The following is a 25,173-nucleotide window of genomic DNA, read 5'->3' on the forward strand; positions in this document are numbered from 1 at the left end:
ACCACCTTGCGTGACTCCACTAGTTAGACCAACTTATTCCAAGATGATACTGTTTCCTAATACCCTGTTTAATGCTTTGTCGAAATCCACCGTTGAACAGGATTCTAAGACTGTGCAGAAAACCCGTTATCGTTGCTTTGCAGCTATATTTACATTTTATTTTACATTTAACAACAATCCCAATTAATCTAAGCTATCCACAGTATCGTTATTTCGGCGTTATTTCAATTTCAGTTGAACTGCAACAGGGTGACCACAAACCACCCACTTGGAAATTCCCTGTGTTTTCCCTGTGTTTTCCCTGTGAAAAGTTGATTTTCCCTGTGCTGGGCGTCATATGGAGACCATGACAAATATAAGATTGCAGCCTATCGTCTGATATAGCTCCGCTGTGATTATACAAATTTGTTAGAAAGTGGCGCTATAACTTTGTAGGCCTTGGCCTATTATATAGATCACTCACACCAAGTTTTGTCAAGATCTGCAAACTGTGGCAGGAGTAGCAATTTGGCCTATTATATAGATCACTCACACCAAGTTTTGTCAAGATCTGCAAACTGTGGCAGGAGTAGCAATTTTAGTTTTTTCAAGATGGCCGCCCTAATTTGCATAATTTATGCAAAATGGCTCTATAGCTTTGTAGGTATTGGCCTGTAGATCACTCATACCAAGTTTAGTCAAGATCCAATAAAAACTGTGGGAGTAGCGATTTTAGTTTTTTCAAGATGGCTGCCCTAATTTGCATAATTTATGCAAATTTTCAAAAAATGGCTCCATAGATATGTAGACCCTTGCTCTTAGATCATTGGTACCAAATTTCATCCAAATCGGATGAAAACTGAGAGACAAGAATCGAAATGTTTAAAAGTTGACGGACGGACAGACGGACGACGACGGAGACCCCCTAACCCACCAGCTCTGCTGACCTTCGGTCACAGCGGAGCTAAAAATTGAACACAGCTTGATATGAGATTTCAAAGTTCATATTACAATTCATTCAATGAATGTCAAACCACATCATTTATAAAAAGTAACATTTAATATGTTCTAATTACATGTACCCGGTAAATAATAATACCCCACGACTTATAGGGGACTTAATATTCTTAAAATATGTGTGACTTAATATTCTTAAAGTATTACTTACCATATGATCCTTGATATATAATCAGGTAGACAATTGTAAACATTCGCGGTGAAAACGCGCGTGCGAGACAAAAGTAATTTCCCTGTGTTTTCCAGATTTTTACCAATTTCCCTGTGTTTTCCCTGAGAAACATCATTTCCCTGTGTTTTCCCTGTTTTCCAGATTCGTGGTCACCCTGTGCAAGCACAAGAGAGTGCAGGATTCGGTAAGTATACCAACCGCAAAATGCGCAACGCTACTCGACACATTTTCTATAAACCCGCACCGGAGACATTGGCACCTGATGCGACGCAGCTTAAAAGTGCCGGAATAAATCAGGACACTTATACCGCGAAATTCTGGGATATCACCGGGGTGTCTGACCAACTAATGGACTTATGCATAGCTAAATATCCTCACATAGAGCTTCTGAGAGAAATACTGACTCAGGCAGGGCAAACTGAGGCCGAAACTGATAACAACGATGACGATGATAACTAAATTTTATTGTGTAATCATTTCGTAAAGAAAACCTTATACATTAATACGTTGTTTATTTACTTCTCTCATTTGTTTGTGTTTTGTGGTCACCCGTCAACCAGTCAACCCACGATCCTTGTACATACATTGGCGACAACGTTGCGACGTGTCGTCCGTCGAGCATCAACCAGTGGATGTTATAAGTCTATGCACTCTATCGTCTCTCATTTTTGTCACCACGATCCTTGTACATAAATTGTCGACGTGTCATCCGTCGACCGTCAATCAGCGGGTGAGATATGCACTCTATCATCTCTCCAATGGGTCAACCAACAAACAACATAGTCAACTGTCACTAGTCGTCGGTCAACCTGTACATGAACTGTATCTTTGCCGCGCATTAATACCCAATTATCAATGTATTCATGCGCCAATGTATTAATGCACTGATACATTAACCGCACAACTTATTAACTCTACGCCAAGGCACTATACTATGCTATATCCGACTTGGGCCGATATTTTTATCACTGCAAAAGAAACTTATTTAATACTTCTTTGAAAGCTAAGTTAGAGTAAATCAGATGACAATAAATGTCTTTAGTTCATAACTTTAGAGGAAAAACTCCAGTCATGTATTGTGAACCGCCGGTTTGCTGATCTGAACGATCCTAGCTACCTACGCGCATGAATAAGTGCCGGTATTATGATTTGTGCCCAAGTACATTGCTCGGCTACGATGGTATAACCGAAAATGATAGGATCCAAAAATTTGTAACTGCATATTTAAGTTGCAATCAATTAAATGAAATGCTGAAATCAATTACGGGTATAGAGCTACCACAATGACGTAATCGTATTAACAAGGAGTTTAGCAAGAAAGCTAGTGACAAAATGGACTCTTAAGTGTTCATAATAAGAATCACCCACACCATGACGTTTGTTATTAACTTAGCTTATGGAAACAATTGATCATATGACATGGACGTATTCTCTATACCATACGTCCATAGTAGTCGAATGAAACACTCTAATCCGTGTATACTGTAGATTAATTGAAGAAGTCACACAATTCGAATTTGATTTGAAATAATTTATCAGAACGAACCACAACGTTTCGTTCTTATAAATTATTTCATATAAAATTCGAATTCTGGGACTTCTTCGATTAATCATACGTCCATATTCACAACTAATTGCTCACTCAACTCCCAAAGGCGTTCGGTGACCTCCCGATAGTTCATTGGTAGATGCGGAATGGTTGCCTTGCAATCAACGAACAATTCAGCCGATGACGATACGTTCATATCTTCCTCGGTGGCGCAGTATATTATCGTTTGCGCTCCTTGTTCTGGCGATCGGAAAAACAGTGACGCAACGCACCGAAGTAATAATCGTTTCACACGACTGTCTGACCACGACCGGAATAGGTTCGTGTTTGTTGCTCCTGGAGTAGAAAATAATTCACAAAATATCTATATTTGTTTCCATGACCTATTGGCTGTAACGAGGAGCGATAGGGCACTTTTTTGTCAACTTTTGTTTCCTTTGGATTTTAAACACCAAATAGTTTTTTAACTCGCACCCTATTGCCCAAAATGGGAATAGTTGTGCATGATTACATTGTCAAAACTGAAATCATTTTGAACCAGATAATTTAAGCATGGCTTACCTGGATGAACTGCGAACGCCGAAATGCCGTCCTTGCCAAATCGGCTATTCACTCCAGTGGTAAATAAAATGTTGGCCACCTTACTCCGACCGTACGCTAAATACGGCGAATAGTATTTCTTTCGTGGCGATCGAAGCCAGGCCAAATCTTCGAGATTCAAATTCCTTGCGCCGATTATGTGAGCGTCGGATGCGACAACGACAACTCTAGACTTTGAACATACATTGATGATGGGTAGCAGTTCGCTGAACAGAAGAAAATGGCCCAAATGATTGACAGTGAAGGTCATCTCGTATCCTTCTACAGACTTCTTCATTGGGCCCAGGTACGCTTGAAAGATAGAACATCAATCTTGATATAATTTCTAATCAATATGCGTTTTGGTCGATTATTGATTAAAAAGGATATGTTAATCTTCTTAAATCTTAACAGATTTACTCCACCGTGTTTCCTGTAACTTTCCTCGATGGAACCACAAGAAGAAAACTCCTTAAAATCCACTCGGTCTGCTTTCCATAGCTTTTAAATCTATTTCTGAGTTCACTTATCAATCAATAGAATTAGAATTCTAATTCTTGATATTTGGGATTTTATCTTCTTTCAGAGAAAACCCTATTGATTTCCTCCGGATTAGTATAATCATGATTATTATTGTTATTATCATTATTATAGTTGCTGTCGTCATTGTCAATTCTGAGCACATCTTTTAATTTTCAGGATGTGTTCGACATTTGAGATTTTCCATTTTAATGTTGAAATCTTTATTTTTTTCTATTTAAGCATGATACATGAACCAGAAACTTAACGCTTAACGCGAGAAATTTATAACACACAACCTGAAGGTAATTTTTGTCAGCAGGGAGACATTTCTACGACCAATCGTTAGGGCCCTAGGCCAAATAAGGGGGACCCCTATTTTTTCGGCCCTTGCTCCTACATTCCAACAGACAGAAGGATGCCCGCACGGGATTTTCTTTAAAATTAGTACATATTCTGGGGGCGAAATAGTAACACATCTGTATCGCTTTAGTACTTGAGTGTTATCATTACAAATGTTTGTATCCGGATACTTCTTACCAAGATGTCTTCAAAGACCTTCAAAATTAGTCCATCTTTTTCCAACTAGGTGGCGCTTTCGACAAATATCTTTATCACTTGAACCAATGGACCGATTATGGTATAACTCTGTTCACAGATACTTTTATCAAATAGCTCATTTCCCTTCCACTTAAGGGGTACTACAGTGGAATGCGCACATCTCAATTACACTTGTTTTTTACTATTACCAAAATGAGTTCTGATGCATTTCTAACAAACTTATAATCGTTTAGAAAATAAGAGCATATGATAACTTAAGCCAGTTATCAGAAACTTGTTATGGCTACTTTGCAGCTATATTTATATTCGAGATCATCTTTGAGACCTAACATAACAAAGTTTTTCCGTGGTTTTTGTGACTTTCATTAGCACGAATAATATTCATTTGATATCCGTCAAATGAGAAAACGACAACTTCAACACTATATACTTACCAGCATTTTCAATTAATATGTCCAACTTTTTCAAGTCGCTTTTAAACGCTGTTGCAAATCTTCTAATTGAATTGAAACTCGAAAGATCCAAACACCGTCCATATACTTTGCCGTTTCCAGAGCAAACAATAATTTCGTTGACAGCAATGGCGGTTTTGTCAACATTTCTCCCGGTAATATACACGGTAGCTTTTCTTCTAGCCAGTTCTATTGCAATTGCTTTTCCTATGCCTTCAGTGCCACCTGAATTAAGGAATAGATGTTGAAAAATGCTGATCGAGCTGATCCGAGTAAGGTTCATTCAGTTGGCCAATATCACAGGGGCTCGTCACGATAGCTGGGGGTCCAAAATCAAAGATTTGACCCAGTATCCTAGGTACCACCTATAAAAAAAAAGAATAGGTGGTACCTGGGATACTGGGTCAAATCTTATTGATTAAGAATAAGATTAGCTTTTGATTATTGATTAGCTTTTGATTATATTTTGAAGGTGCGGGAGAAGTTGTTCGACACATCGATAATGTACAAATTACAAATAACTGATTGTATAAAAATAACAAATAATGGATCCAACACCGAGCTACGAGGCATGTCACAAATCACTACTACGGCAGATCCAGTGTAACCAAAAATATGTATTTTTGGTGTAACGGAGAGCAGTCACTGTAGGTAAGAAAAAGAGAGACCAGGCTCATCCTCGCCAACGAACCATCTCTGGTTGATACGAACGAGGACACGCATCGTAGTCCATTAAACTAGAGACTCGAGACTATTCCAGTTCCGCTTTGGAATATCAAGGTGTTTTGTCCGTTCGACAGAAACCCCCTTTGCTTCCCTCGTGATTATTATTATATTTTCAAATATCACCGGTGGTGATTTAATTCCGACATATTTCACGGAATTAAATCACTGCCGGTCGAAAAATGATAAGATTAAATGAAAAATGATTTAAATCCGTGAAAAAAGTCGGAATAATATCACCACTAGTAAAAAAAACAAAATAAATTGAAAAATGATTTTATCTCATGAAAAAAGTCTGAATCAAATCGGCGCCGATGGAAAATACGTAACATTAATACAAAATCTAATTTTTATTTGATTCTATGATTTTTCAATCAGCAAAAAATAAAATAAGTAACTATGTCCGCATGACGCTTCCGTAAAGGGCTTATAGAAGTACCGAGTACGAATATTTTTCATAAAATGAGTATCCTTCCAAATCACTGATGCGCACTGCCACCGCTTAAAAACATTCCGATTAAGATTTTGACACCGTTCCTAAAGGCGCCGATCATTCATTCCCGTGTGGCAGAGTGAGTCGCTCTTCACATTTCGTTTGGCTGTTTGCGTCCTAGATTTTTTTCAGGATATTTTTTCACATCTTAGTTCTATTTACTGCACGAATGAGTCATTAATTGAAGATACAAGTTAGTTGACACGACAAAAGAAAAATTCATTTCGAAATAGAATAAAACTTAAGCAATACAAAGTTTTTCTCCGTTATTTTTGTGACTGCGCCCCGGCATTGGTACTCAAAGATAATAAGACATCCTCGGTATCTTCCAACACCACCATCACCTAATGTGCTAAATACAATAAAAAATTCAAGTTCAAATGGACTTTATTGTTCCTTACTATTACAAATCAACCATTGGATTTCAACGATACAGTATAAAGATAATACAAAATTCAGATCAAGATTTGATAACATGAAATACATGCATAACCAAAACGCTCACAAGACATTTCGTAGCCATAGCTAAAAATGAGAGATTAAGCTTAAACCCTGCAATTCTGTAAGTTATATTTGGGTGAAAAAATGTTAGCATATCAGGTGTTAACATCAGGATAAATGTTAGCATAATAGTTATCACATCCGGTGGTTGAATGATTTTTAGAATGATTTTTTTCTTAATTTGTATAATTCCCATTATCTCGAACAGAAAAGCCGCTTTATCGCTGCGTTATAGCTATTATTGACACATGACGCTTTCTAGATGTAGTTGAATTTACCTTATGTTTGATGGGAAATTATGTGAGATTCTTTTCATCGAGGAATATGTTCTATAATTAACAATAAACACGAGCAATGGATCCGACACCCTCAACACGACAACGCTTTTAAAGACCGAACGTTCTTCAAACATGTTTCTTGTATTTCATTTCCTATGTGTGTTATGGTTTTGTTTATTTTTTTCGTTGAAATGTGTCTCAGGAATGTCAGGTACATGCATCACAACCTACCTGTTATTAGAACATTTTTGCCGATGAGTTGTTGTGAATTGCCAAAATAGTTCGGTTTCCTTAGTTTGTAACGAAGCCAAAAATATCCCGAAAGGAGGACCAATATGACCACTGTCATCATATTGACGCACGTACGTAATACAGACAAAATGCGAATGTACACAAATTAACGGTTGCGGATTTGTATCTGCATGACGTCATAGAATTATCTCACAGAATTTGGTTGATTAGGTCCTGCGGGGATCTAATCCCAGCGGATATCTAATCTAATCTAAAATGTCAAATGAACAAAATCCATGGGGTGAACAAATGTCGAAAGGTTTGTGCGGAAGGGTTCTTGGATAGAAAAATATGCATAAAAAGATTTACTATATTTTCTCATCATATCCTTCATGTAATCTAGCAATCTTCCCACCTTTATCCTGATACCAAAGTATATCCGTGTGTAGACCTAAAACTACGTACGTAGTTTCTTGAATTCAAGCGCCACTGTAAGATGAGACGGTGAAACTGTCCAAGGAAGATACCGGGGGTTTGATGAGTAGGTGTGCAGGGCTCTCTCCCATTCCCATTTTGGGGTATTCTATGGCAATTCTGCAAGTCTAATTTTTCGGCTCGTCCTTTCTAAACGGGCACTCGAAATATCTAAGGAGTTGCGCATACACTCACCCTAATCCTCTTCCCACCCCAAATCCATTCCTAGGACTATGAGTAACTTGGAATCCATCTAAAGCGTTAAAAATTCTTCACTTTGATTAGTTGAATTGTGGCCATACTTACGCCCCATTTCAGAATCAGGTCGATGTATCGAAGACTATGATCAAATGAAATATAACAACAACGGGTTTTTGTGATTGCTTTATTCTCTCAATTTCAACTACGTAATGTTTTACATTTTACAAATAATTGCCATATTTTGGACACATGTCACATGATTTGCGACAGTTATCGCTCATCCAGCCTGGATTTAATGCGCATTCTCCCCTCGTCGCCCACGTATCGCAGGAACTCGATTTGTGTTTATTTATACAGTGTCTGTCGTAATATGCTTATAATGAAATGAAAAATAAATCAACCTGAATTAATATTTGAATTCTTTAATTCATAAAATTTGAATATATGATGCGATTTTTCTGTTGCTTTTCTTTCCAGGACGATTAATCTGCGATTTGCTTTTTCAACACTTTTTTCAACTTCTGTTTTCGCAGATTTTTCTTTGATATGTTTTGTGATTATACTTACATTTTGGTGTAATGCAATTGCAATTCTTGTCAATAAATCCATCGCTTGGACAATTTACTGCAGGACAATTGACTAGAAGAAAAAGTATTGACACGATAATTGCGAAGAGAGGATCAACTCAATAATGAATTGATGTTGTTATAGAAATTCATCTTACATTAAACACAAAATAGTTGATATAGCCAATGAACTAAAAAAGTATTCATTTTATAACTCAGAAACCTACCTGCACATTTATACATTTGGTTAACAACTTTTGCATCAGTAAATGACAGTGTCTTTGTGTTAACATTACCCATCCAATTTGATTTAGATGCATCTATAGTCTCCATTGTGTTTTGCCCATTGCCAGAAAATGCCTGAAGTTACATACTATATACTGATATTTCTAATAACGCCATACTTTTGAATAGATATCGTACGTATATGAACAAAGTATAAACCATACATTTCAGAAAACAAAAAAAAAACACGAATTGAATATCTCAACACATCTAGGTTTTTAAATCCCAACGAAATGCCATGTGACTTAGTAGAAGTATGTATTATAATGAGATGATATTCGTTGCTCATTCATTTACTTATGATTAATATCAATCTATTTATTCATTGTGTACTCAAACCTTTGCTCCGTAATGCATAACACTAGCATAATCGTAGTCGGTTCCATAAACGTTAACATACGATGAACTGTATTTGTCAAACCATTTTGTTAACGCGGTGTCGACATTCTGCCACAATACTCGAATATATGTATCCCTATTTGGCAACTGGTGTTCATGAACGAGACCTATCGCGTGGCCAATCTCATGCAGAAATACGCCCAACTACAATAAAAGGATTTTAGGCAAAAGAAATTGATTCCTTGTTTATCTTTTCTGCTGAGCTTAAAAGTTGACCGGCCAGCCGTCTTCTGTACATTATTTTTTTTTAAACCATGATCAAGCTAACTAAAACAGATCCGGCAGCTATCGAAATGAAAGTTCATTGTGATTTACAATAAATAACCCGCCGACTAGGAGAAACAAGGTTTAGCATTATCAAAAGCGGTGCCCAGTGAAAACATAGTTCTGTGAACAAATAGAATTATTATACGGAGCCCCGGAGAAATAATCATTTCTTGGAAACGATATTTTTTTCGCGGGGAAAATAATCTTTTCGTTTGAACGAAATCATGTTCAAATCTTACAATTAACCTCAACCGTTTACAACTCAGTTATGTTATCCCCAGGCAATTGCCCCTATATAAGCCTTCCCAAGACAATTACCCCTCAGACAATAGCCCTTCGCAAGTTATCCCCAGATAATAACCCTCATCCCCTGTAAATTGCCCCGCGGAATAATCATCCCAGAAAAGTCCTAACATGAACATTGCCGCCCCCACCCTCAGAAATTTACCCCTTTGGGGAGGGGGGTATTTTTCTTACACGGAGGAATGCTACAATTTAACGAAATACTTTTCGTTCCCACGTAAAAGAAATATTTTTCACCCTGTGACGTCCGGAGCTCCGTATCGATATGACCAAGTCCCAATAATATTGATACGTCTTGCGCGAAGTTTCTGCATGTTCAGATTTACCATTTATTGACATTGCACCGTCCGAGAGAGTTCGGCCAAAGCTTTTGTCCCGTGTGTGTCACCATATTTGTAGTCGATATATTGTAATATGTATGGATAGGAGAAGATAAAATCCAATTCATGCTGCGAACTTCGAAAGGGGAAGCGTGGAGGGTGTAGGTGTATAACGTGCATGGTTCATTTTGAATATATTTCCATCGTCATAAAGAATTTTTGAAACGCATTGCTTCAGTGATGCGTCTCGGGATTTTGGCCATTGATACTTTTTATGTGATTTCTTCAGTGACACGCTGACGTATGAAATTAACAGTTATGAGCTAGACTTGAGCAATTAGAGCTTATATCAAGAAATTGATTGGAAGACCGATTGTGGGGGTGACATAACATAAGCTTTTCAAATCGCCGCATATTATTTGAGCGGAAAGAGATCCTCACCCATCGACAACCTTGTTTTGATAGGTTCACCTCCTGCGTTCCTCCTACCATACCCATCCATGAATTGCATCCACTGGAAAACATGATAAATCATCCAAAATGCGTGTGTATTCTTGTAGGCGAACTAGATTATCAACAAACATTTACCCTTTTCCTGTTTGGAACAGTATCTTATTCTTATCAGAAGCCGTTGCCTTCCTGAATTTAATGCACGTCTCCTGCGCCCACAGATCCATGGCCTTCTGTACTTCGGCTTTTTCGATATCAGCTGAAAAAGATCATAAACGAACCACATCGCATAGGGTAAGTGCTTGTGTGTTACAATTGTTTAAGTCACCCATAGGTTCTTAATTTTGAAAGTGCTTTAGGCCAAGGAAATAAAGAAAAACTTGGTAATGATCGATTACAGTGTTATTTCGTTTTTCATTGTAATAGTGCTGAATTAATTTCGTCACAAACCAGCCAGTAACGGTTCGCATATCAATCATGATAGATATTTTGAATTCTTTTTTCTCTTGAATTCATTTTCATTAGAAGGATAAAAGAATGAACAGTTCAGTGTGATTACAAAAATCTATGATAACTCACAGAAATCATATTCATTATATTCGAACGGAATCGTATTGGCAGTCCATCGATATCGAGTTGCTGAAATCGCTTTCCTTCTTCTCCGAACATTCTTCCTACAGTTTTTCAAATTAAAAACTATTGCTTGCAAACGTTAATATTGTTTCAACACAAAAAGATTAGTCCAATTTTAATGAGAAAGAAAGTGAAATGCTGATCGATGAAATGAAATGTTGTGGTGGTCACAGTAACACACATTTGCGTAATCAACATCAGGGTCCGCGGTTTCATGAAAAAGTTTAAATCAGTTATGTTGGAATAAGTGTTGCCCTCGTTGGAAAATGAAGTAACTAATCGAAATACCACTTAAAATTCTAGTTGAACTTCTTCATAAAACTGGATCCAGTGTGTTGAACAAGAACACTGGTGTCCTTGAACCTATGCTGATATTCTGAAATTTCTGTATTTTCCTATAGAATTAACACTTACTGTGGATGAAGCATATCTCTCTGTTCGTTTGTTAATTTTAGATCTTGTCCTTCAACTTCAACGCCATAATCTTTTTGATTAGCTGGATCAATTCCTGCAATGCACATTATAGCTGCAATGCAGCAATGACGGGTTTTCTGCCTCTTGCATGTTTAAAATGCCCCTATAAAGCATACAGAGCTTTGTTGCAATCGATCTCATAAGTTTATAAAAAAACGGCTTTTTCCAGAGTGCCGCTTCGGGATCAAAACATGCACTAGATTTGTTGATCAATATGGGTGTCTAAGTACAAAGTCCTGTTGAACCAAGTTTAGTCAAGATGTTTTTGAGGAAAAGCGGAGATACGGTCTTTTCACTTTGTAGTCCCCTGGCGGATGTCGTACTATTTAAACCGGATAGCATGTTGCACATATGTATTTGTACCTGTGTACCGAGTTTTTCAATAATTTTGTGTAATGATAGCAAACTGAATAACACTGGTACTCTTTTATTATTAAAGACATCTGTTGAAATGTCACTGTAATTCCTTAATCCAATTGGTAGATTTAATATTTTTTTCCGCGTTTGGAAGGGCCGCGAGGGTAAGTGTGTAATTATGTTTTCATACCAAAGGTCGAAATGTCGAGCTCATGAAATAAAAATAAATTCTCATCGGCTCGAATTTATTTCTATTTTATTTACTCAACCTTTCAAACTTTGATATGAAAACATAATTATTCAATTACTCATTTTTATATAATATTGTTTTTAATATTCTAATATATTTTAAAAGACGATATTAAAATATGTAAAATAAATATCAAAATATGAAAAATAGATATTAAAATATTAAAATCTAAAATTGACAAAATAAAAAATAGATATTAAATCATAACAAAATATGATATATTAATTTTATTTTTAATAAAGAATATGTAAAATGAATTGAATAAAAAATATTTAATAACAGATATTGAAATAATATCAACTAAATATGGAAATAAATTTGTAGCACATTTAGAATATAAAGGTTTTAAAGATAATCATAAATTTAGAACATATTTACCAGATAGATTTAATAGATTATCAATTGAAAATATTGATGATTTAAAATCTGGAGTATCTGATTTCATTAATAAAGGTAAAGATGAAAAAGGACAACATGTTACAGATTTTGAGTAGAAAATGTGCAAAATAAATAAAAGAATATAGAATATATGTTGATTCTAGAAAACCTACAAATCATAAGTCTCATAATTTACTTATACAATTAGATAGAGAATTTAGAAATTGTGTTGATTTAAGATTAGTAAATGTAAGTTTATGTAATTCTTTTTATAGTATATCGAATGAAACTATTGGACATAATTCTTTTATGATTCATATTAGAACTATAAATAAACGGTTAACTTTACTTTTAAAACCAGGATTATATTACATAGAAATATCATCTCAAGAAATTAATAGAAGAGCACGGTTAAAAATTAGAAGTGAAGATAAAGTTTTAATTAGATTCATAAAAAGTGAATGTTCAAATAAAATCATAATAAAGGAATATGATGAAAATCAACATGCAGTATTAGTAAGAAAACCCAAAGCTAAAATGTTAGGAATTAAACCAAATATTGTTACTGGAAACAATTTACTAATTTTATTTCATATTCAATTAATAAATCACAAAAATGATTAATAACATTTTCATTTCTAAACTTATAATATTCACTTTCTAATAATTCTGGATAATCAGATTTAATATACAATTCAAAAGCTGCAGCTGATTGATGAATTTTTTAGATAGTATTTGTTATTAGAGGATCTGAATGATCAATTACACCAGAATTTTTGTGTTTACATTTTTAAAATTCTAATATTCTATCTTTTTCATTTGGTAAAATTAATTTACAATAATCATGATTATCACATAATTGTTTATGATTCGATAAAGAACTCTCTGAATAAAATCGAGATAAACATTTTCTACATAGATATATAATTCAATTTGTTTTATCCACATATAATGATTCTCATAACATAATATATCTATAACATCATTTTCATCATAATCTTTTGATAAATATAAAGGTTCTAATGTAAATGTTTTATATTATTACCATTTGTATTTGGTAATTCAATGAAGTCGAATACATTTATTTCTAAATTATTATCTTTTTCTATTTTTGGAATATGTTTAATTTAAACAGGAAAAATATCTATTTTATAATTATTTTCAAATTGTTTATAATTTGATTATCTAAAACTATGCGTAATATCTTCTGTTGGATGTAAACAACTTGCAATTGACCATAAAAAACATTTATCATCAAAATTGTGTACATTTATTACAGCATTAGTTTTAAATGGTAACTTAATACAACTCGATGCATTCATATTATCATTTTTATAATATGCTAAATTATTTTCATCTATTGGTTTCGATTTATTCAATTTATCATTTTTTGTTTTGTAGACATATAAAGTCATAAATATAATTTCATCCAATATTAAACCAGATCCCCCAAACTGTGTCTCCTCTATTTCATTTTTTAAATCGGTATAACATTTATTTGATTTATCATCTATATGTTCTTTTTAAATAATATGTTGTGAATGAGATTGAATATGTATCTTCAAATTTTTTTAATTGAACTTATTATGATATACTTATTTTTGGGTATTCTAAATCTGTAATTATTTTCATAATATTTTCCATATTTTCTTAATGTAATTTATTTTCTTCTAATGTTTAACCTTTATGAAATTCAAATTCAATAGCTGCTGGTCCAATATTTGATTTAAATGATTCAGTTATTTCTATTTCTTTTTTATTTTCCCCTTTTTGTATCATCTTTTGTTTTTTTTTATTATTTTCATCGAAATAATCTTCACCTGAAATATTCTTATTTATATTTTTGACATGAATTTTAGATTTGAAATGTTTTTATGATATCGTTTTTCACCAAATGATTGATTACATGTATCCAATTGGTATATATCTTTTATATTTTCTAATTTTTCATTACTATATTCTAATTTCAATAAATGTTTTTTAGATTTATTATGTCTAGATTTTTGTGATTTATCTTTATTTATTTTACATATTGGGCAATGATTAATATCCATTGATAATACAAATTTTTTATTCAAAATCTATAACATGATATCCTTTTTCATCTGTACCTTTATAAATTAAACAAAATATTCCAGATTTTAAATCACCAATATCTTCAATTGATATTCTATTAAATCTATCTGGTAAATATGTTCTTAATTTATGATTATTTCTTAAACCTTTATATTCTAAATGTGCTACAAATTTGTTTCCATATTTAGTTGATATTATTTCAATATCTGTTATAAGATATTTTTTATTTAATGTTAATTCAATTAATTTTTTATATTTATAATCTACTTTTTATCAACTGTTATATCTTTATCCCTTTAATAAAGTTACTATTGTTTTCTCTCCATTTATTATACATATTTTTCATTAGAAATAAAATTATTATTTGATATTTATTTTTTATATTTTATAGAAATAGTATTTATATATTAAATGAATTGGATGAATGGCATGAATGACATGATGGCATGAATTTTATGATTCATCCAATTATATAATTCATTCAATCATATATTCTATATTTCAAAATGATATCATATTTATATTAGATATTATATTTTATAAAAATGATATTTTTATCATTATGTTTTATAAAATTAATATATTTAATGTCATATTTTATATTTTATAAAAACAACATCTATATATTAAATGAATAGAATGAATGGTATGAATTATATATTCGTGCTGTTTTGATGAATTATATATTCATGCTATTTGGATGAATTATATATTCATGCTATTCATGCCATTCATGCCATTCATTCAATTATATATTTTCTATATGTCAAATTGTTTTAATATTCATTTTTCATATTCTTTTTTAAGAATAAAATTATTGTATTATATTTTGTTATAATTTGATATTTATTTCTTATTCTATTAATTTTAGGTTTTGATATTTAAACATTTATTTTGATATTCAAATATCTATTTTTCATATTTTGATATTTATTTTGATATTCTAATATTTTTTTTTCAATTTTTGATATTATCTTTTAATATATATTAAAATTTTAAAAATAATACTATATGAATATCAGAGTCAGTGTATAATTATATTTTTATATCAAAGGTTGAAAGGTTGAGTGAATAAGATAAAATAAATTCAAGCCCGTGAGGATTTATTCTTATCTTATGAGCTCGACCTTTCGACCTTTGGTATGAAAACATAATGATACACTTACTCGCGAGTCATCATTACAATTGTCTAAGGACCAGACTGATGAACTGAAACCACTATTCTATCTTCTATGGCTTAGGAGCTATAAACGAAAAACCTCCGTATGAAAAATTGGGGTCGCCATAATTACCCCCTAGCGCCCAAGCAGTTGGTAATAAAAACTGTGCAACTACTGAAATAAACTGCAGCTACAATTTACCCACTGACGTCAGGCTGAAATCTCAAAAATAAACAATTTTCTCATACAAAAAAACTTTTGGACCCTTAAAATTTGAGAATTTACTCTTAATCGTTACATTGATAGAAAGTCCGGGCATGAATCCCGGTACCTCTCGCAAGGCCTTCACGGACCTCCGTTCGGTAGACAAACGTGGTGGCGAGACCCCTCGGAGCCTACCAGCCGATGGATGAAAATAGGAAGATAGATAATAAAAAAATCATGATAAATACTAGGGTTTTCTGCCGAAGGTCATATGTATTTATATGTTCAAAGTATACCATACCGTCAACGTTTAGAGATGTCTGAATTGCCTCGTCGATCGATTCAAGTATTTCACCCCTCTTCAAAAGACCAGAATGGACGATTTTGCCGATTAAAAGTACCTTGCAAAAGAAGAAAATATATGCGTACCTTGCAAAAGAAGAAAATATATGCGTCATTGGATTTGAAAAAAGAAGGAAACGAAAGAAGTGGCTAACCTAGTTGGATACAAAAAGAATATCATGAATGCATTCTCAAATGTTTTGGGACTTTCTCAAAATATAGATATCAAGAAAGAATTGTTTCGTTAGTCCGTATGTCATCAAAATTTGATAATAGTACAGTGATAAAATCATTAAACCATTTCGATCTAGCCGTAAGATCAACCCGTTTGTGGAATAATGTTGGGCTAGTTCATCCACGGGACGAAGTTTAGTTTAAAATTCTTGCGTAAAGAGTCCCAATATTCTGTCTCAAGGCCGTCGGGTAAAGTTTGTAGGAAATGGACGATTAAGGAACTAATCCTTCGCTCTAGTCGATGCTACAAGCATTTCTTCACGAGATTATTTCGTAGTGTACATTACTACACACACAGAGATTTAACAAGTTCAAACGGAATGTACATGTATTATTGCCAGAATGTAACATTTCGTTTAAAAGCTATTAGTTTTCGAAACGAAAAAAGTGGAATATATATAAATGTAGCTGCAAACTAACGATAATGGGTTTTCTGCGCTGCAACACCATGCATATTCGAAATGAAGGGAAAAAATCAAAATATTTTTGAATATAGAAAAAAAATCAAAATATTCCATCGTCGGGTTTTAAACATGATGTGGCATCACTAGCCAAGGTATCACATGATCCTGAAAATAACCCGTTATAAATTGTTGATGGAGATGCCTACGGATGGAGCACTCCTTTATTAGAGCATTGATTGGATATTGTTTTTTCGCGCAATCGTGCGGAGACGCTATCTTGAATCTGTCGAATAACACTGGCTTAATTTGTGCTAAATCGAACACAATTATAGAGACAGGAAATACTTTTAAATTCTAAATATATTTGATTATCATATGAGAGGCTGTAATATTTCTGTCCGAATTTGACATTTCGTTTGGAGGCTGTTAGTTGTCGAATCTGATAGAAGATGAATGTTTTATGAATGAAATGAAAATTATTCTAAAATATGATAATGATAATCACGATTATGATGTAATAATAATTGATGTTGGTAAAATCAAAATATTTTTCTGCGAGGTTGCAGACAATTTAATAATTAACAGAATAAGTAATTTCTGTGATCTAGCAAAAAGCTAATAATCAGGAGCCAGTTGCACACTCATGGCATAGATTTAAGGCCAGTAAAGTTAAAAGTTTTAACAAAAACAGTTTGTTTTCAATTGTTTTCCGATCTCCGAAAATCCGTCAACCCGTATGCAACTTATAATAAAAACGGCCTTATTATAGGCATGGACAATAGCTACAGGGTTCCCTGAAAATGAAAACGCTGCTCCATTTTCAAGTATAGGCCTATCATTTATGATATATCGGTTATCATGTGGTATAAAGGTTGCAATTTCACAAAATCTTTTCGCCTGCAGGTTTCTTCAGCTCGACCTTTTCCAGTGTTATTAGGTTGACTTTTTAATCATTATGTTTCTTGAATCTAAATAAGCATTCAACGATAAAACGATATAAATGGAAAGGTGTCAAGATATCGTAAACTAAGGTTTACTTTCCTGGCTAAAATAGAACGCATACAATTATTTCTTACCAGTAACGACACGAGAATACATTTAAACCCCATGGCGGCCTCTACTCCACGGAAAGGCGATCGAATTAATGAAACAAGCACCTCTTCGACCCTGAAAATGAAACAACAAGTTGCTTCAAACTTATCTGCAACGTCGACACGATTCGAGAAAAAAATAATCCATGTAATAAGGTGCACTTCCTATCAGATAGCTCCGGGATACCGTAGTTGATTCAATTCTGTGCACGTTCACTTGTTGATAACTAGTTAAGAGTGATTCCTGACATCAATTCCATCAGCTGTGTAAACTAGTTACTTTCTCTTTGACGGAAATCCTGATTATAGAGAAACTTTCGTTGATATTCATTGTCACGAATGAAGAGCTATTTTATTAGCTTTTTTCTTTTTGATATCTAGCGTACAGTGTTCTGTAATCATATGGGTCAATTATACATGCGTCAGAAAAAAAAACTAATAATAGCGATATTAGTTTGTTATGCAAACACCTGACACATTGTAAAAAAAGTGTTTCTGTTGTTTGTTTTTGTTTTATCATTGCGGAGTGGTGTCACGGTAAAGTACCTGTATTTTCTGATATCACATGTTCAAATTCACACGAATCACAACCTAAGTTTGAAATTCACGGAACTACAATCCCCTATGTTTCTGTTGATCCGTTAATTTTCCTGTTATTTCTTTTTGGTCTCATTTGTTTCATTGACAATCATGTAACTTGATTATCATGAATGGAAAAGCTTAGACCTAAACTTAACGCTAAGTAAATGTATCTTGTATTCCAGTAATTTAATTCACTTGATTCAATGAGGCAATTTTAACAAACATTTCTCGATTGTAACCACGCCAGTTGCGGTTGTACATGTATTATCACTATTCCTCCTTCGGAATTGAAGATGACCATAACTTCAGTTTCAGGTTTTGTGGTTTCTCGGGTGACTAATGAGGCCATTTAGGCTCTGAATCGATAGGGTGCAGCCTTTTTGAGGGACCGATTCCGCATTGCCTTATTAAACCGCCTGTTTTCGGAGGTCGTAGCTCCCTCGTAGATCAGGCTCCTGAAGCTGGCACTGTCCGAAGCAGGATTTCCTCAGGTTTTGGCAAACGCAAAACCTCGAAGCCAAACGCACCGAGGAAGGTTTTAAGGATGTCCTTTAGCGCTTCTTTTGTCCACCTGTTGACCGTTTGTCAGAGGAAAGTTACCAAATAGAAGATCTTTTGGATGCGGCTGTCAGGTGCGCAATATGTCTCCAGGCCGGCGAACTTGTGCCATCTTGAACAAGCTATATACACTTGGTGTGGTATTGAAATCAGTATTGGGAATTGGAATTCTATGTTGTAAAACAATGATATACCGTAATTGAGTTTCTGCGTTTCTACTATAAATATTTTCTTATTTAGAGGTTTCATGAATGAATATATCAATTTCTGATCATATTAGTCTTGACAAAACTCTTATTTCGATGAAAAAATTACATTCGTGATGAATAAAAGATGTATGATTATGAATTTGAATTTGCGCCGTTGCTTATTTCCATTGACGTACGCACACCGATACGCTAGGACAAAATGGGGTACCTGCACACCAGATGGCGGAAACAATACACTCAGTAATACGTAGTGAAAAACAATTCATTTCATTAATTTTGCATATAGCAAATTTGGAAAACGTATAGGATTTCGAAGACAGCCTTCGTTCGTTCGGTGTGTGTATATACGAAGTGGACCAGTTCTATTGGTCTACTGCAGTTGGCACCCTTGCTTTCTACGTACGTGACCTGGGTTCGATCCCCTGTAAGTACGCGTTATTTCACTGTCACTTCGTGAATTCAAAACTTTTGGTTTTCTCGCGCGAGAAAACCAAAAGTTTTGAATTCTCGCGCGAGAAAACCAAAATGTTTTGAATTCTCGCGCGAGAAAACCAAAAGTTTTGAATTCTCGCGCGAGAAAACCGAACTAAGGGCCACTGTGAAAATTTTTTTATCGTTGCTCCAGCCGCACAGAAAATTTGTTTAGAATGGCCCGAATCAGCCACCATAGATATTGCTCCGTAGTTTCTATGTTCGATTTAGAGCCTTTTTGTAAAGAGGAATTATTTATGAAAATATTCCTGATTCAAATGATTGGTTTAAAAGTTGTCTGTGAAATAATTGTTTGTAGCAGAAATTCGGATAGGCAGTCGTTGCCGTAATTGTGTTTTGAATTAATGGTGAACATTGGTTATCGGATAGTTCTGACCACTAATCGACTATCTACGAAAACCGAAGATTTTTTCGAAAACTAGTTTATTTCGAGTTTGTAGCTCGGAATTAACCTTGAAAAACCGCTTTGAACTAAGAAAACCAGTTAATTCCGAGTTACAACACCCGGAATGTACCTCGAAAAATTTAATTAAATAGATATGTGCCCAGGACGTTTCCGTACAAACTACTTACAACGTTAGGGGAGTTGCTAAATTTTTGTAGTGTTTGCTCTGTGAAGGTTATGTTCGGTAGTTAGCAAACCGGAAGTGTGGGTCTGTACAATTTTGCCGATAAATAAAGTCGTTATAATTCATTTCCTGGTTCAATCCGTTGTCATCCTCTGGACTTGGCCTACTCATCCACCACATTGGCGACGAGGATGCAGATTTGAATGTCGGGAACAGTTAGAACCGCGTAAGGTCGTTCTTTGATATCTGTGAAGTTTAGAAAAACTGTCGTTAAAATGAAGTCCATGTAAACCCGGTTGATAGGTTCGATCCGAACGCGGATGCAACTAGCATTGGTCCTAGATGGGAAAGATGGTATCGGTCATTCACGTATTATGTAGAGAGCAAGGCAGTAACTGATCCGGCTCAAAAGAGAGCGTTACTTTTACACTGTGCCGGTCCGGAGGTCCAGGACTTATTTGAAACTTTATCTGATGTTCCGTTGCCCGCAGGTGCTAATGCGGACAATGACAACTGTTTTCTACAGTCAGTTAGAAAATTAGAAGCACATTTCCAGCCCAAGTTAAACACGCCCTACGAACGGTATGTTTTTAGATCGTTAAAACAGAAAGATAAAGAAACTGTCGATCAGTATGTGACTAGGCTGCGTACCCAGGCCAGAAACTGTAAATTCTCTAATCAAGACGAGCAAATCAGAGACCAGGCTATAAATTGCTGTCAATCTAGCCAACTGCGTAGAAAGTTATTGCAGAAAGGGGACGGTTTGACGCTTGATGATATGTTAGACATTGCACGCGCAATGGAAACCGTTGAGTTGCAAACCAGAATTATGGAATCGGGTAGTTCTAGCAGTAGCGTTAGTACCGGACAGGTAAATCGCGTAGGTCCAGGTAGTAAAAGGACTAGTAAACCGAAATCTGGTGGAAAACCGAAAGACGCGACATGTTTCCGTTGCGGTAGGTTAGGTCACATGGCGAAAGACCCGAAATGTCCGGCCAAATCCGCTACGTGTAATAATTGTAAAAAAGTCGGACATTACTCGAAAGTGTGTAAAACCGGAAAATCAAAGAAAAATGCCGGAAAGTCTGAGTCGAATACTCTGGTCGACTCCGATGACGAGTATCCGTTTACGTTAAACGAAAACCTGTATGCTGTATCAGGCGGTGACGGAGTAATCGAAATTCGCGTAGGCGGTGAGTTGATAAACGCGCTGATTGACTCCGGGTCAACCGTAAACGTCGTCGATGAGAACACATGGAGTTATATGAAAAAACAGAAGGTTAAATGTGTAGCCGAACGTACATCGAGACATTTATACCCGTACGGTACGAGTAAGCCGTTGAACACTATCGGAAAGTTCACGGCAGACGTTTCTGTCAGTGATAAATCGGTTATTAATAGTGAATTCATAGTAATTAGAGGTCAAGGTCGTTCGTTACTTGGTAAAAGTACAGCAGAGGAACTTGGGATTTTAAGAATCGGTTTGGGAGTAAATTCGGTAAAGACTGGTGGATTATCGTTGGACGATATAAAGACGCGGTACCCAGAGATCTGCACCGGAATTGGTAAACTCGTGAATTACCAAGCCACGTTACATATCGACGAAAACGTCACGCCAGTCGCGCAAAAGCCTCGTAGGGTTCCATTTGCAATGCGTGAACGACTAGAAAAGAAAATCGATAGTCTTCTGCGCGATGATATCTTAGAGAAGGTTGAGGGACCGACACCGTGGGTCTCGCCTCTTGTTATAGCACCTAAGGGTGGAGAAGACATTCGCGTATGCGTTGATATGCGCCAGGCAAATGCGGCAGTCATTCGGGAACGTCATCCTATCCCTACTGTAGACGAAGTCATACAGAGGATGAATGGGAGTAAGGTTTTCACTAAGCTGGATCTAAAGAGTAGCTTTCACCAAATAGAATTAGATGAAGAGTCGCGGGGAATAACGACGTTTTCTCACATGGGTCTATTCCGATACAAGAGACTCATGTTCGGGATAAGTTCGGCACCGGAGTTATTCCAACACATCGTCCAACAGGTGGTCGCGGATTGTGAAGGCGTCGAAAATATTTCCGACGATTTAATAGTCCACGGAATAAATGACAGTGAACATGATGAACGCCTTGTGAAAGTTTGTGAAACTTTGTCGAAACACGGTCTAACAATAAATGTGCCGAAGTGCAAAATACGTATGCCAGAAATCGAATACGTAGGTCACGTTTTAGGAGCGGACGGTATATCTCCTACCGAGGATCGTGTGAAGGCTATTCGTGAGGCTTCTAAGCCACAGTCTGCCTCGGAAGTCCGAAGCTTCCTAGGACTGGTGAATTTTAGTGGGAGGTTCATCCGGGACCTTTCAACGATCGCCGACCCATTACGGCATTTAACGAGGAACGGAGTTCCGTTTAAATGGACCAAGAGTTGCGACCGCGCGTTCAAAAAGTTGAAGGGCGGACTCAGTAGTGCTAAAGCGTTAGCATATTTTGTAAAAAGGGGCACCGACGGAGGTTATAGTGGACGCTAGTCCCGTAGGACTAGGTGCGATGTTAGTCCAAACACAGAATGGTGAAAAACGGACTGTCTATTATGCAAACCGTAGTTTGTCGCGCGTCGAGAGGAGGTATTCGCAAACCGAGAAGGAAGCACTTGTGATCGTATGGGCGTGTGAGCGATTCCACGCATTTTTATACGGTATTAAATTCGAGATTGTTACGGACCATAAACCGTTAACGTTCATATACTCCCCAAAGTCGAAACCATCTGCTAGGGTGGAACGTTGGGTATTGCGATTCCAACCGTACGATTTCACAGTAAAGCATATCCCGGGGAAAAGTATGGTGGCTGATGCCTTATCGAGGTTGATTAAACGGCCAGATGACATCAACGATGGTGATTCATCTACCGAGGAATACGTACATTTTATCGTTGCGAACGCTGTTCAAGTTGCAAGATATCCGCAAGGCATCAGAAGGCGATTTTAAATTACGCCTTGTTCGGAAATGTATAGATTCTGACCGGTGGAATGAATGTCCGAGGGAATATAAGTGCGTAAGAACGGAGTTATGCGTCGTGGATAATATAGTGTTACGAGGGTGTCGAATCGTTATTCCGGAAGCATTGCGTGAGCGTATAATTGATCTAGCGCACGAAGGTCATCAAGGAATGGTCAAGACTAAAACTCGTTTAAGGTCTAAAGTTTGGTGGCCAGGTCTTGATTCACAAACCGAAAGAATCATTAGGTCGTGTGTGGGTTGCCAGTTACTGGGCCAGCCTACAAAGCCGTCGCCGATGAAGCGCTATGAATTTCCCAGTGGTCCTTGGGTGGATACAGCAGCAGATCTATTAGGGCCGATAGACGATTTTAATGCTCTTGCAGTCGTCGACTATTATAGTCGTTTTGTCATGATAAATTGATAATTCGTGGAACCGAATCGAGTGAGATAATCTCGTACTTATCCAGCAGAAGAAAGAGAATAAACTGTCTTCAAGATATGCTGATAACCCGTTGACTGTAGTAAGTAGGGACGAAAAGGGAGTTACAGTGCAAAGTGAAGCAGTTAAAACATATGAACGCAATCCTGCTCATTTAAAGAAGTTTTACGAGTCTCCAGTGGTCAAGCCACCAGAATCAGATTTAGAGTTAGAGACTGTACCTGTACATAGTCGTGTAACTGATCCTGTTTGTATTACCCCTGACGAGGGCATTAGTGAGTCAGAATCAGATTCGAACCCTGAGATAGTTTTGAAACCAGGACTTACTCCTGTTAGGACTAGGTCTGGAAGATCTGTTCGTAAACCTGCTAGGTATGAAGACTGAGTAAATTTGTATTTTGTGGTTGTTACTAGTGTGTACGCTGTAACGTAGTTTGACACTTTTGATACTTAGGTATTGTGTTGTAATTTTATATTAAAGAGAGTGGTTTTTATTTTAAGTACTTAGAATAGGTTATAATTTTGTTAAAAATTCTGTGGGTGTTCTGAATAGTTTACTTCAGGTTTATATGGAGTTATACTGGAGTTCGTTTCTTTGGTTAACTTGTATGTAACTGTGTATACTTGTGTTTAGCTAACATGAGTTAATACTGGGAATAGTATAAGTTTCATGTTCTACATTTCAGGTGTGGAGGAATCTAGTTTATCTCTATTTTGATTTTGCCTGTATAGCAAAGTGCTTTTAAGGAAACTTCATTTGCTATTAAGTTGACACGAGTTATTATTCAACTGTAATTTTTAAATGTGATTAATTTCATAACTGGAAGGTGGTTTAATAACTGGTAAGGGAGGAGTTGTAGTATTTGCTCTGTGAAGGTTATGTTCGGTAGTTAGCAAACCGGAAGTGTGGGTCTGTACAATATGGCCGATAAATAAAGTCGTTATAATTCATTTCCTGGTTCAATCCGTTGTCATCCTCTGGAATTGGCCTACTCATCCACCACAGTTTTCAGGCAAGATTTGGTCCTATGCTGAACCGGTTTCGAGAAATCCGGCGGGCTACGAGTTCACAGTTTAAGTTTTCACAGATGTCAGAGGAATCTTTGTGAACATCTTCAAACTGATTGTGATATTGGTTGAATGAACATAGGTTGCATTTGAATTTTACGCAGTAATAAACTTTCACAAAATCTGAGATAATTGGGTCAACTGATTTTCATTCGCTGTTATGAATCATACAATATACAAATGAGCTGTAATGATTGCTTTGAAGATTTATTTATGTCAAAATTAAATTAATCAGCCAATACGCGAGAAGATATGGTAAACAAATGAATAAGAAGACATGGTCAGTTCAGTGCATCGTCATACAAGTCAGTAGACACTCTCAGCCAGTCAGTATGCTCTCA

The 25,173-nt window shown here is 35.7% G+C and overlaps 2 protein-coding genes across 3 annotated transcripts; both read right to left on the reverse strand.

Moving 5' to 3' along the window:
- Positions 1–2,778: 2,778 nt before the first annotated feature.
- On the reverse strand, positions 2,779–6,556 carry LOC141898980 (retinol dehydrogenase 12-like). Its single transcript, XM_074785128.1, has 4 exons — positions 6,550–6,556; positions 4,811–5,053; positions 3,279–3,608; positions 2,779–3,053 (listed from the first exon to the last, which is right to left on the reverse strand). Exons 1-4 carry the CDS (start codon positions 6,554–6,556, stop codon positions 2,779–2,781), a joined length of 855 nt encoding a protein of 284 aa, XP_074641229.1.
- Positions 6,557–7,890: 1,334 nt separating this feature from the next.
- On the reverse strand, positions 7,891–18,309 carry LOC141900536 (zinc metalloproteinase nas-1-like). 2 transcript variants are annotated; one of them, XM_074787467.1, is made up of 11 exons: positions 18,087–18,309; positions 17,908–17,997; positions 16,153–16,252; positions 11,367–11,460; positions 10,899–10,996; positions 10,458–10,578; positions 10,311–10,383; positions 8,920–9,123; positions 8,523–8,655; positions 8,297–8,368; positions 7,891–8,102 (listed from the first exon to the last, which is right to left on the reverse strand). In XM_074787467.1, the coding sequence occupies exons 2-11, from the start codon at positions 17,938–17,940 to the stop codon at positions 7,951–7,953; spliced, it is 1,080 nt and encodes a 359-aa protein (XP_074643568.1). In that variant the 5' UTR covers positions 17,941–17,997; positions 18,087–18,309; the 3' UTR covers positions 7,891–7,950. The 2 variants fall into 2 exon arrangements, with proteins under 2 accessions (XP_074643568.1, XP_074643569.1); XM_074787468.1 differs by having other exon boundaries at positions 7,892–8,102; positions 10,899–10,993; positions 17,908–18,309.
- Positions 18,310–25,173: the final 6,864 nt, after the last annotated feature.

Source organism: Tubulanus polymorphus, chromosome 2, assembly GCF_964204645.1.
Source record: "Tubulanus polymorphus chromosome 2, tnTubPoly1.2, whole genome shotgun sequence".
Taxonomy (NCBI): Eukaryota; Metazoa; Nemertea; class Palaeonemertea; order Tubulaniformes; family Tubulanidae; genus Tubulanus; species Tubulanus polymorphus.